Source organism: Brachyhypopomus gauderio, chromosome 13 (assembly GCF_052324685.1).
Source record: "Brachyhypopomus gauderio isolate BG-103 chromosome 13, BGAUD_0.2, whole genome shotgun sequence".
NCBI classification, from domain to species: Eukaryota; Metazoa; Chordata; class Actinopteri; order Gymnotiformes; family Hypopomidae; genus Brachyhypopomus; species Brachyhypopomus gauderio.
The window spans coordinates 19,872,378-19,886,284 of record NC_135223.1 but is presented as its reverse complement, the minus strand read 5'-3'; the positions used below and the strand labels follow the sequence as shown (position 1 = coordinate 19,886,284).

General features: G+C 39.3%; 2 protein-coding genes across 2 annotated transcripts; both read left to right on the top strand.

Moving 5' to 3' along the window:
- The first annotated feature begins 5,268 nt into the window (after positions 1–5,268).
- tmem158 (transmembrane protein 158) lies at positions 5,269–6,844 on the top strand. The gene has a single exon (XM_076971578.1). It carries the CDS (start codon positions 5,737–5,739, stop codon positions 6,406–6,408), a length of 672 nt encoding a protein of 223 aa, XP_076827693.1. The 5' UTR covers positions 5,269–5,736; the 3' UTR covers positions 6,409–6,844.
- A 204-nt stretch (positions 6,845–7,048) lies between these two features.
- cdcp1a (CUB domain containing protein 1a) lies at positions 7,049–13,488 on the top strand. The gene is made up of 9 exons (XM_076971577.1): positions 7,049–7,261; positions 8,645–8,845; positions 9,117–9,458; positions 9,660–10,022; positions 10,840–11,037; positions 11,146–11,523; positions 11,608–11,961; positions 12,803–12,884; positions 12,975–13,488. The coding sequence occupies exons 1-9, from the start codon at positions 7,189–7,191 to the stop codon at positions 13,459–13,461; spliced, it is 2,478 nt and encodes an 825-aa protein (XP_076827692.1). The 5' UTR covers positions 7,049–7,188; the 3' UTR covers positions 13,462–13,488.
- The last annotated feature ends 419 nt before the right edge of the window (positions 13,489–13,907 follow it).

Sequence of the window (13,907 nt, the reverse complement as noted above, 5' to 3'; positions counted from 1 at the left end):
CAACCCTGCTGTAATTATTCCATCCACTTGTGAAGCTCTATACAGATAAAGCTTTATTCACTCGTGTGTAATTAGCCATTTATCATGAAAATGCAGTTGATACTTTGAAAAGAATTTATTTTCCTACTTCATTATTGGAAAATGTGATTTGTAAAATTACTCTATCTCCTAAGATAACAGTCTTGTTTTGGCCTCAGTCTTCCTGGCTGAAGTTTACTATTGCATAGTGTATTCAGTCAATACACGACTCAGTACAACAATGCAGGTCAGCATTTGTCAGAATTTAGTGTCAGGTACCTACTTCTAATCATCATTCATTCATCTTCTAGACCATTTAATCCAATTCATGGTCACGAGAGGCCAGATCGTATCCCAGCTGGACAGGGAGCAAGATGGAGACCAAGACCAGACAGGACTCCAGTCCATTGCAGTGTTTCTGACTATGCTGAGCCGTATTTATCAGACATCATTAAAACAAAAATAAAACATTAAACTGAAAAATATCTATTGAGTCCTATGAACGCTCCCATCACACATAGCCCGTAGGATAAATACATTTCAGAAGTTTCATTTAAAGCAACTCAGAGTCAGAGACAGTTACCAGTTCTAATATCTCAATTGAGCTTGCTCTGCGTTTCACAGGCAGGCCGATCCTTTGTGCTACCTGGTTCAGTTTGACATGTGCAAATGTAGCCAGTCAAAGGAACAGTAGAAGACAAAGCTGGTGCCAAATGAGAAAAATAGACATCACAGATCTTGTGCTGCCCCGCAGAGATATCGTCAGACTTAGGGAAGACCTTTCTGTATGTGTTAACAACAGACAGATACTGGTTTTCCCTAAAACACTACAAAACAAACATGACTCTTTACATCTCACATCATAGACATTAATGAGGTTGCTTAGAAATCTTTTTATATCGTATCTTAGATTATGTAACGTACTAAAATTTTATTTACATTGATATAATTCCCTTATGGGGAATCATCATAATTCTACTTTCACTAATAACCTCATATAATTTAGGTGATCATTGATTTCCTCTGTAATTATGGTTTCTTGATGAGCACCAAGATTACATCTCTTGAATTAGTCTCGTAATTTCTAAAAGACTAAAGACTCTGCTATAAGCAACATTGTAAGGCCCTTCTGGACCTGCTTTGCGTCACTACAACACATAAGCTACTCCTTCTTAACGCTGCATGTGAACCACTGACGGTGAGGATCTCCCTTTGCCCTAAGTATGCAGGCTTGTTACTTTTCAACAGTAGATGTGATACAAATGATCTAATGTAGCACAAAAGTACAGTAGTACAAGAGGAGCTTTGGATGACCAACCACAAAGTGTTTTCCTTCCCACCATATACAGGAGCTAAAGGAAGGCAGGAAAAATTCTAACACTCTCTCAGATGTCTAAGATAAACACATACCTGTTTTCCTATTAAATGAGGCTTATGGGTGTAAAGGCATTGTGAAGACTTGTTCCATAACAATAATTCCTGACCATTCTTTATGTTAACAGTTCTGTGAGAACCAAACAACATGAAGTATTTATTTTTCATAGTTCTTGATTTTTTATAAATTGGTGCTTGCTCTCGATTGATTAAAATTGTATTTGAAGATATATCACCAAAAAGACAAAACATTGATCTTAGGTATTCAAAAGACATCACAGTGCTACCATGTAAGCAAAAGCCATATCCAAAGGAAGGCTTATTTGCATTTACCAGAGCTGATCAAATTAAACAGATCTGCGAAACTTCATCAAAGACTGATGGGCAAGTGTTGCAGAACAGACAAGCCCCCACCTCTGTTATTCCTTTCACTCGTTTTCTCTAGAGTATGCCAACAGGACACGGTCTGGCGTAGTCGGGCTGTGATCAGGGGTTTTGATGTTGCCTGTCACTGTAGTGTGATGACTCATCCGGCTGACAGCTCTGTGTGAGTCCTGTGGGGGATCAACGCTTCCCCAGTGCCCCACATTCTTTCCACTTTCCTCTTGTTCCTTCCTTCCCTGCTGCCTTATCCAACAGGGCCTCCTTGTTAATTAATGTCACTAATTAGCGTTCTGATCTTTTGGCGGCTTCCAAGACAGCGTGGGAAGAGTGGGTGGGCTGGCGTTGTGCCCCAGAGGCTGTGTCCCAGTAAGGTCTGTCTGTCTCCAGTCTATCATCTTTACTGTAGTAATGAATTGACTTTTTCTACAGCACCGCAGTCTATATAGATACAGAATCCCTGGAAAGCCGTTAAGTAACAATTTAAAGGATTAAAGACGTTCATTTTTAAACATCCATTACACAGTTGTCAGCCTGGAAAGGGTTGATGGTGTTAATATTGTGTCTGTGGTACTGGGGCAACCATGCAAGTTTCCTTCAGTGTGGTGAAAATGCTGGAGGTAAATCAATGGACGTCCTGCTAGACACACGAGGCAAAGTTCATCCAATGTCCAATTAAGGAGAGCATTGTTCGCTGAAATTAAGTGAGTGAGAGCTAGTGAGAGATACACCAAAAGTCAGTGGAAACCAACCAGAAGCCATATTCTTTCTTTTTTCCTTAAAAGCTGAAGAAATAGATTTAGGAAAATGAATCTTTTATATACTCTTGGCACAAGAGGCTTTTATCTCTGTCCCATTAGCATTTTTGGCACTGGACCAATTTACATTTTTATAGCATAATTAATGAACAAAAAAGTCATTTACATTTTTCTTCTGTTGGGTGCCACAGTGTATGGAACATTTGTGGTGTTTTGAGAGCAGAAGTGACAATTTGGACAATGTGTGTGAGTTTTTGGGGAAGAGGTTAAGATGGCAAGAAAGAAAAAGGTAAGATAACGAATGCTGAATGCTAATATGATAAACAACAGAGATGGGCGGAGGAGAGTTCTTCTTTCAGGTGTAAATGGGAGGCAAATGTGACCTGTGTCTTTCACATCAGATGGCCCTAACATCAAACGACAGGAGGCAGGACTCCGGCAGAAATTAAGCCATTTAAGCAGCATTGAGAAAAACAATTCATACAGGTTTCATGCATATTCCTCAGGTAACATAAAAGGTAGAAAAAAATTGCTCCATCCCAATTTGCTTGAGCTGATTTTTATCTGAACAAACGTTATAAACATTTATTAAAATTAGACATACATTCATAATGTCTGAAGTGAGCTTTTTTTTCTTTCACGTCAATAACATTTTAGCAAATAAGATTCATTCAATGTATGTATGGTGGATATTAAGCTTTTACATCGTCAAGAAGCAAAGTTTATATATTGAGTGAGACAATGTGATCTCAAGAGACAAGCAAGATAAGACAAAAATTACTTTTTGCGATAAAAAAGAACACGGAGGAAGTAATCTGTGCTAGACAATGATTTAGTATCATCACCCCCAACCCAAAGCACGGAGGCTCTAGCAGACTGAAGTGTTTTACCGTCCCGTCTCTTGCCATAAGATGGAAGACATTTGGCAGCTAGTGTTGCACAAAAGCCTCACATATTAGATCTGAATCTTCCTGAATGGCAAATAATTTACAAATGTTTGCAGTAGCCAACTAGGCTAGGGGTTTAAGATATCTTCACCATCTAACATCATTTACAGGCCACTCAGACCAATAAAACAAAGTGAAGTCACGTACCCTTAAGTGATAGCCTCTTAGAGGAGATATAACAGTCATATTGGTACTATAATTGCTCTAAATTACAAATGCACTTAAAATGCAGTGAGATTAAAGATATCCATTGACAATATCTCTGATGGAATTTTCTCCTCGATTCATATCAGTATATGCTAAAATGCCTCTTAATGATTAGACAAAAGTAAAGTACACTACATGATGTCAGAAATGTATTTTTATTCTTTAAAAAGACATATATATATATATATATATATATATATATATATATATATATATATATATATATATATATATATATGTCTTTTTTTATAATTATATAATAAATATCTAATTTTTAGAGCATAAAATGCTTTGTGAACATATATATATATATATATATATATATATATATATATATATATATATATATATATATATATATATATATATATATATATATATATATATATATATATATATATATATGTTCACAAACCATTTTATCTCTAAAAATTATGGTCCATGCATCTGGTACCTATCTATTTAAAATAAAGCTTCAAGTTAAAGGCAATAGAGAAGTGCTTAGCCCTGCTATCTGTTCTTTCATCCCGCCATCATTCCACTGAAACACATCACATTCTCTATTCTAGTGTTCCTGTTACAATCACAACATCACATAGAAGGAATGGACTGTTGTTCAACATGGCTGAATTATCTTGTTCACCTACTTATCTATCCAGTCATCTCATATACTTTTATTTTTCCTTATTTTCAGCCCTCTATAAATAACAATAACAACAACAACAACAACAATTATTATTATTATTACTATTATCGGGCTTATAGTAGGTACTTAAATACTAACACAGTATATACTGTATACCATATAGTAGCCTACAGTATTGTATATATGCTATAATACTAAAGTGATTACATTTACCAGAAAGATTCAACTGCTGAAACATAGCACATAACTACATCTCATACTGACAGAACCCAATTAGCTAACATTACATTTTCTGTCATTCCTTGAAGATCCTGAATCGCATTAATTTCACTACTTGTTGAATTTTTGAACTACAACCATTAATCTGAAAGACGTATTCAGGTGCTGGCCTACATTGTGTTTTATGCAGAGAGAGCAATCGTCTGTATGTCTGCCTTCATTTATCTCATCCATATTACACTGAATGATCTTGCATATATACACCCTTGCATATATACACCTGATTAATTATAATGATAGAGACAGCTAATTTGTTAGAAAGATTTAGTACTAACAAATCAAAACACATGGCCCCCACTAACGTTCAAGAGCCAGCAAACTTGAAGAACCATTCAACTGTTTGTTGAACTCTTTGGTATTTTTATAGATATAATTAGCTATATAGCAAAGTCTTGTGACTTAAAGACCGCATTTCATATAACACGATTGTTAACCACTTCTTCATTCTTCATCTATTGCATTAACAACTCTTTTGTTAGCACATTTTAAAACATCGGACCTATCAAGTGAGACAAGACTCCATGATCTTGTAATGGTTTTGGATGATGGTCATCACACTTTAAATTATACAGTGCGTTTACTACGTACACTAGTATTCCTCATAAGGCCTATCCCCCCCGTAGCTTTCCAGATATTAGATAAAAAATATATAATCCGACCGTCTGGTATGGGGAAAGTCGTCATATCAACCCAGTCCTAATTTTGGAAGAGGGTTTGCAATGGTTTTGTGGACATAGAAGGAGTGAGTCCTGTTACACCGGAGACAGGTGGTCAGTAGAAGTGAAGCGTGCTGTGTTCAGGTTCCGCTGGTGCTGATCCTCATTCTCTCTGCAGCCCGGCGACAGGCAGCAGGTTCCGATCCGCGCAAGACTCACATTTTACAGAAAGTGCATCGCTGGAGAACAGAACAAAAAAGAGGAAGAAGATTTTAATGTGAGCAACACTGTAGGCGTTTGCAGTTTTGCACGGACAACAAAGGCAAAATCCAGGATTTATTTTAAAAAGGAAAGAAAGGTCGGTACTGGTTCGCATCTGGATATTTTATTAACTGTCCCTATATTTGAGAGATGATGCACTCGCATCCTACGTGGACCACGATGAGATCGGAGAAACTACGCGGTGTGTCATGCTGAGCAACTCCACGACTTTGGTGCTGGTTCTGACCGCGGTCGCTGGTCTCGTCCAGTTCTCCCACAGTTGGAGCGACGAGGATCTCCTGCTTCCTCCCATCAACTCCACGAACAGGTTCCTGGCGAACTTGGAGGCGGACGTGGGCTACTCCAAAAGATCTGTAGATGCGACCGAAGCGTCTTCGCAGTGCAATGTGAGCGTGGAGAGACTCCCGACCAAACTGGTGGCGCGCTGGGACAGTAACTTTGGCTTTCAGTGCGATGTGCTGATTTACACCACCAATAATCATGGCAAGGCGTTTTTTTCCGCCGCTTTTAATCGCGCCATATCGCCTGTTTTTATCGAACATCTTGGCGTTACTGGCGGGCAGCAAGAATTTAGGCTGTGCGTTGGATGTGGTCTGTCAAGATATAGACGATTCGGGCGAGGCAGATCGGACGGGCAACAGATAGGAGACCCGATACATTTTTGTTGCCTTGATTTCGCCCTGGATGAGCTGAAGGGGGACAGAAGTTGGAGACTGAATCGAAAACCCATCGAATCTACCCTTGTTGCCTGCTTTATGACTCTAGTCATAATAATATGGAGCGTTGCTGCCCTCATCTGGCCAGTGCCTATCATTGCAGGTTTTTTGCCAAACGGAATGGAGCAAAGACGCCCGAGATAAAATAACGTTAAAACCATGTTTTATAACTCAGCTACTTATACTGTGTGCCAATAGGCTGTGATTGTTAGGCATATGAAATATTTTGTGAAATATTAATATGGTGTTTAAAAGTGAAAATGTCTTTTTAAAATCTATTTCATGTTGGGCTGGTGACATTTTAGATTGGATTTGTTTTATAAATCTGAGTAGAGTGTAGGCTAAATATTAGGCTATGTTTTGTTTAGGTGTCGCTTAAAATATTTGCATTATTTCTATCCGAAGGAGTTTTAAATGATCTTAGAACAAGACTGTAGAATGTTTTCGACATTTATCGTGGAAGGTTTTTAAACATTAGGTCTAACCAACTAAGAATGAAGAATTAACACAATTGTTTTGTATTGTCGTTGCCAGTTGTAAAACTAAAGGATATATCCTACCTGTATTTGTATTTGTACGAGTTAATAAAATGTGATTAGAAAGTTTCCTTGTGGAAATGTTAATATTGATTTAGGTGTTACCAGACAAGGTTATAACATGGTATAATGGAGATGTGAGCATTATTAGGATGAAGAATCGTTTTGCGCACTTAATTTAGTAACCTGCCTGTGGCGAGGGCGTAACAACACGGGCCTAATTCACGGTGAATCGGTACGAGGGCGGATCACTCGTCCCACCTGGAGAGCCAGGATAACTGCGCCTGTCCCGGAAGTAGTCCCTGTCTTCACAAGGAAAAAGATTAACCATTTGGCGTCAATGGCTAGACCCTAGATTTCATCCACGGCGGCGCGGATCAGAAAAGCCATGCGAACTTTGGGTTTAGGTGTTGTACTACTTTTTGGATTTTTTGAACTGGTCTGGACAACCTCCGTCTCAGGTAAATGCGTTTAGGTTAAACAAAGACGTCACCACTGTCCCTTAGACCTCCCTTTATCAAAGTCTAGGCTGTAGGTACAAGTCTAACAGAATCTTATGTTTAATCCATATTTGATGTTAAAACATGTTTGTTTGCTTGTTTTAAAGTCTGAAACTTTTTGGGATTTATTTGTTTAATATTGGGCCAATATTATCAGTCTCAACAGAGGGAGTGAAGTTTATTTAAAACGCTCAGAAAAGTTGATACTTTAACATTAAAGTTAAAACCGGAGTGTCCTTAATAATATGGCTTGTTATATTTTGAAATAAACAATCTATTGTAAGCACATATCATTAAGAATAACCTATTACTTTCTTTCCTTACAAATGTTTAGAAATCCTCATCCCCATCACTGCTAAACATTAAGTAATTTGGTTTACTAAAAGATAACCAAACCACAATGAATAGCTCAAATTAATAATGGTGTTTTAGTGACGTCAGCAGATTTATTCTCTCTCAATTTATGAAGCATTTAGACATTTAATACATATCCGTCGTAGATTTATCAGTTTCTCATTAAGGACACTAGATTCGGAGGCATTTTGATTGTTACGGTGTTGGATTTAAATTAAGTATTTTAAAATTAAGTACTAGAACAGACTGTGCGCACATGTTTGTGTTTATTCTTTCTGATATATTTTGTTGAGCTGTATGAGTAATTTGATTAATTTGGTGTGTTTTTACAATGGCTGTTTAAAGCCTCTCAATCAAGCATATATTAATATCTAATGCATGTGAGACCAGTTCAACATGAGTTTGGTTTAATTAATCATGGATAACTCATTTTATACAAATCACATACAACTAAGGTATGTTTTAAATACTAAAGCAACAGTGTGGAATTTATACAAAAAAGTATGTGCCTTATCTCTACAGATATCTCTACAGATGTCTAAAGGAGATAGATTTAAAGAGTGATGGTGAAGACTATTATGAGGGCTGTTGAAAGGAGATGATAATGTGGTATTGGATGAAGACATTTATAGCATTTAGTTGACACTTTTCTCCAAAGCAACTCCCAATTATGACAGACTGATTCAAGCAATTGAGGGTTAAGGACCTTTTGCTCAAGGGTCTAACAATAGGAAGTTAGTGATGGGAATTGAACTTCTGATGACTAGCCGAGCACCTTTACCACAGAGCTAATACTGCACTCAACATGTTGTGTATGTTGAGTAGTGCAGACATGCACTTATTCTAGCACTTTGGTTACGTAACTAAAAAAAATATATATCCAAAGGACTATTAGCTATTTAACGGTTACATGTGGTTTAGTGTTGTCTGAGAAGTGCTATTTTGGTTCTGATGAAGGCTTAGACTCATCTGCCTTTGGTTTGTATTCAGGGGGTCCTGCACTCACCATAAACCTTCAAAGTAGCACTACCATCCACATCAATAGAAGTGACTCTGCACAGCGAAAGTGTGATGTTTGCATTGGAAGCTTGTGCCAGTCCTCGGTGGTCCTCAAAAATGGCTCGGTCTCTGTGGTGTTCAGCTGCTTACAGCCAGAAGATATCTTCATAGTGGAGATTATAAGACATATCGGTAAGCCATGTACATAGTGTTGTAACTAATGTCTTCTGCCTAATGAGGGTACAAGGGGTAATATGAAGGTACCTGTAAACATTTTGAAACTGACAATTAGAATAAGCTGCTTAAATCCTTTGTTAAGGCATTTGTATTTCTCCTAATTTATGCACATTACACTTCAATGTCAGGGTGGATAGAGCATGGTAATAAAACTTGTGTTATTTATGTACTTGCTGTGAAATTGCCATAAATGTATTACATATTACTGATCTTAAATTTCCCCTAGTATGCTTACATACGTGCAGTGGAAATATCACCCCTGAAGAGTACCCTTCACTTCAGAATTTCAACCGCACCTTCACTTGGAACGTGAGAGCTCTTGTCCAGGAGACCTTTCGCTTGGACTTCACCAAGGCTGGTCTACAGCAGATCCGGCCCACAGAGAGCTGTCGAGACAAACATGTCTACAGTATTTCCGCTGGCACTGCCAGACTTGGGATATTTTGCCGCCATGGGACCATCAAAGAGATGCAGGTGCTTAATGAAGGCATTGTGTCTTTATGGGTCCCTGGAAATAGACAGATGGACACGACCACATTTGGTGTTTCACTGGGACAACAAATAACATGTAAGTAAGTTTGAATCATAATGAACATCCATCTATCCTCCTCTACGTATCCGGGTCTGGGTTGTGGAGACAGCAGGCCCAGGATTCCTACTGCCCAGCCAGCTCTTCTGACAACCAACGGATGTCAACCTTAAGTGTACATGTTTACTTAGTCATATACTGTGTGCTGTTGCAATAATCCTTATTGTTACTATTCAACAGCACTTGCGGTAATTAACATCACCCTGCCCGCGGAGAATTCATCCCAGGAATTCCTCTCACCAAACTACCCAGACAGCTTTCCTGATGATGATGTAATCATGTGGACTTTCCATGTCCCTCCCAAATATTATGCAACGATGAAGATACTTAACCATGCCGAACCCAGATGTCGGAGAAAGGACGTGCGGCTAGAGTACCAGTTAAATGGCCGGATAGTGGTGAGAAAACTGGACGAAGCCCAGCTCTCTGAGCACCCCGGCCCATTTAACCTCTCCCTGCAGAACTGCAAGGAAGACGTAGGACCCCCCTCCTCCGGTCTCTCACTGCAGTTCAGAGTCTCTGCAGCCAAGAGAAGCAGTGAAGGTCTGTGCCATGTACATGTTCTTACTTTACAGTATTTGTATATATTTCCTCTTAGCAGCGTAATTGCCAGTGAGCAAGGCTGCTGAAGAAAGCTGTTTCATTTCAGTTACTGCTTTATAAACGTGTTTTAATATCGCCAGTGAGCAAGTTTGGATGTAACTCACATGATTAAATTATTCAACACTTAAATATACCCATATACAGCTTATGTGAAAATGTAATTGGTTTCAAGAACAGGTGTTTAAAATGATTTCTCATATCCAGTCTTCATATTTCCCTTCAGATTTACTCTAATTTGCTATATTAGTATTCCTGTTGAATCTTTGTGCTCTGCTAAAGAGAACAATATAGAGCAATGTAATTAATGACTTTATTACAAACTGGATTTCTCATGAATAAAGCTACATGAAGGCTTGGGCTCCATACCAAATGATCATAGTTATGTGGCTGTGAAGAGCGTTAAAATGATTAATTGCCCTTCTACCATATAACAATGAATGTGACAAGCTTCTTTTCTTTTTTTTAAGTGTAAGCAGAAGCTTGGGGCCATATTAGTGGGGGCATGTTAGTGACTCACCTGGATGGCTCACTTTCCTGTCATTTCTACATTTGGATGATCTTGGAAAGCCCATGTTACAATAATCAGCTGCTTAGACATGAACTAGGCAGTGTACCATTTAAGGAATTTAAAATCAGTCTTGTTGGTCAGTGAGCTTTAATGTCTGACTTTTCTTCAATGTGTTGAATGTTTATGTCTTCCACACTATGAAATCTTTAGTGCTTATTGGATATCAGCATTCATTTGTCACTTTTGTAGTACGGTGCAGTGTAGATCTGATGAAGGAGGATGGACTGGTGATACACATAAAGAAAAAGAAACCTACATCAGCCTGCATCTTGAAGCTGAATGCACAAGTACAAGAGACAGTCACCATTCATTCGAAGAAGACTTCATATTTATCTTTCATTGACTGCCTAGAGCAGGACCTGGTTTTAACTTCAGACAAGACTGTAGGTAGGAGCTCATGGTTATATCCTATAGTATGTGCAACATTTTCTTTTTCTGAAAATACTCTGTATAATCAAGGGGTAAACGAGTTTCATTCATCCGTTTCATCAACAGCATGTCTGCAGCAGAGAGATTGCCAGTTTTCTGGAGTCTCTTTAAAGGTGCCTGCACTAGAGAAATGTCTTCTGGGGGTCCTGGAGCAGGTCACATGGCACCTGAATACCTCACAGCATGGAGCAATGGAGCTGATGTCTCCCATGGGCGGTTTTCAGCAGTTGCTGCCTGGCCAAACATGCAATGGCAGTGCCCTTCTCACTGTGTCTGAGGATGAGCCCAAAGGCATCACTGTTGGGCAGTTTTGTCCTCAGGGACCCATTCAAAAAGTGCAGATTCGTGTGACGAACCTTACAGTGAGCGCCTACCCAAATGGCAATGATCTGAGGCAGATACCCCATCCCCTTTTGAATGTTTCTTTCACCAAAATAATAGGAGGTAAACACTCTTGTAGAAGCAAAAGCTTAAAATATATTTATTTTTTCACAGAACACATAGAAATTTCTCCATATTTGATTTCAGAACGCTATATTTTCACTGTCTTGCCGAAGAAGGCCACGGAAGTGATATTGGCCACGCCAGCATGGCCGGCGGGAATGAGACCACACTCCACTGTCTCCTGGATTGTCACTTTCCCTTCCAAGGTTGAGGCCCACGTGGGGTTCACCAATATCAGCAAGCTCACATGTCAGAACCGGAACGCGTTCATCAAAGTGCAGAAGCAGGGCACATGGGACCACTTGTACAGCTGGAAAGAGGACGAGAAGCCTAAGGATGTTGTGGTCAAGGAAAGTTTCTATCTTAACATGTCTAACTGTATGCCGATAAAAGGAACCTTCGGTGTGGTGAGCAGAATCACCTTGCAAACATCCAAAGGTAAGAAAGCCCTCATTTGGTCTATATTTTGCTTCCTATAGGTGGTGGCAATTCGAGTAGAGTGGTACATAGTCATAGTCTTACACCAATCAGCCATAGCATTAAAACCACCAGCACAATATTCGTAGGTCTCTCTCTTGCCACCAAAGCTACTCTGAACCATTGCTGCACAGACTCCACAGGACCTCTGGTGTCATGTGCTATCTGGTGCCAAAGTGTTAGTAGCAGATCCTTTAAGTCCTTTACATTGTGAAGTGGTGTCTTCATGGATTGGATCTGTTTTTCCAGCTCAAACTGCAGACAAACTATCAGATTGAGATCTCTGGGAACTTGGAGAGCTCCTTGTCACGTTCCCCAAACCATTCCTGAACAATTTTTTGCAGTGTGACAGGGTGTATTTTCCTGCTGAAATAGGCCACTTCCATTAAGGAATAACATTACCAGGAAGGAAGACACAAGTTCTGCAGGAATGTTTAGGTGGGTGGTACAAGTCAGTGTAACATCCATGAATGTCAGGACTGAAGGTTTCCCTACAGAACATTTTCTAGAACATCAATCACACTGCCCGCACCAGCCCGCCCTTTTCTCATAGTACATCCTGCCATTTCCTCCCCAGAAAAGGTACATGCACCTGGCTGACTAGTTGATGTGAATAAGAAGATTCAGACCAGGCTTTTCAGATGTTCCGTTCAAACCTGCCATTGGTCCATTTCTGTTACTCACATACCCATCAGTGGTTTGATGTTGTGGCTGGTTGGGGAAAAATGGTTACCTAAATGCAGAGTTTAATTTATGTGATTTAGTAAGATGCAGTGCACTGATCTGCTTGTGACGTTTCCAGATGTTCTTGTTGGTGTCATCGTAACTGTGGTGATCTTGTCGCTGCTGTTCATCGTGCTTACTGTGGCATGCGTTATCATCAGGTCAGCCTTTTCCTTAAAATGTTCAGCATCACCTTTACCTAGCATTGCACATGTATGTTATAACTGAATTATCTATTTAATACTGAGCAGGAAGAAGAAACAGAAGGCTCCTGCTGTCTCTGTATACAATCCCAATGGACATGTCTTACTACCAGGCCTTCATGGGATTCCACAAATAACAGAGGATGAGGATTTTCACATTTATCATTGTATTGATGACACCTTGGTTTACGGGCACCTTCTTAAGGATGGGATGGAAATTAATCAGTTTGAAGAGCCAGTGGATGTCTACCGGGATTTCACTAGACCCATGGATAAAAGGCCACTAACAGAAGAAAGAGAAGTTGAGAAGCCAGAGGTAGGGGTCTATAGACCTTTCCCAGGCTTCCAGGATCCCCCAGTAGTGCCTGGTAGGTGCCCACAGCAGGAAGAAAACCTAGCCAGTAAAGACCAGGAGACAGCTGGAAAGGAAATTAGTGGAGATGGCTATGTCCAAGATCAGAGCCCCACTACTCCAGATTTACAAAAACATTATATGGAAGATTCTGAGAAAGAGGAATCTGAAATACAAATGTAGCCCAAGGAAGCCATTAATGGGTTGGGGGAGGGGTGGTTCAGGGGGGCGGGGCGGTGCAGGGGGGCGGGGCATGTCTGTGCATTTAGCATGATGTATATATTTTTTGTCTTTCTTGTTAAATACGTGAGCTGTTTTCCACCTCTTCCTTAATTGTGCAGTTATTTGACTGATTGTAAATCTTTGTTAACGATAAAATGAGATAGTGCCTTGAAAATGCCAGTTATTGTTAGAATCCTAAATGTTTTGAAATGCATTATATGGTATGAAGTGTATGTCATTATCATTGTGAAGATGTGACAGGCTGCTTTTATATAAATTATTGTGTACTTTTAAAAATATCTACTACAAAAAAGGCATGATACTGCAAATGAATGCTTTATCTATTAGGTTTATCACACAAATATTTGTAAATTGTAGTCATGTTTATAGGAGAAACAATTCTTGAC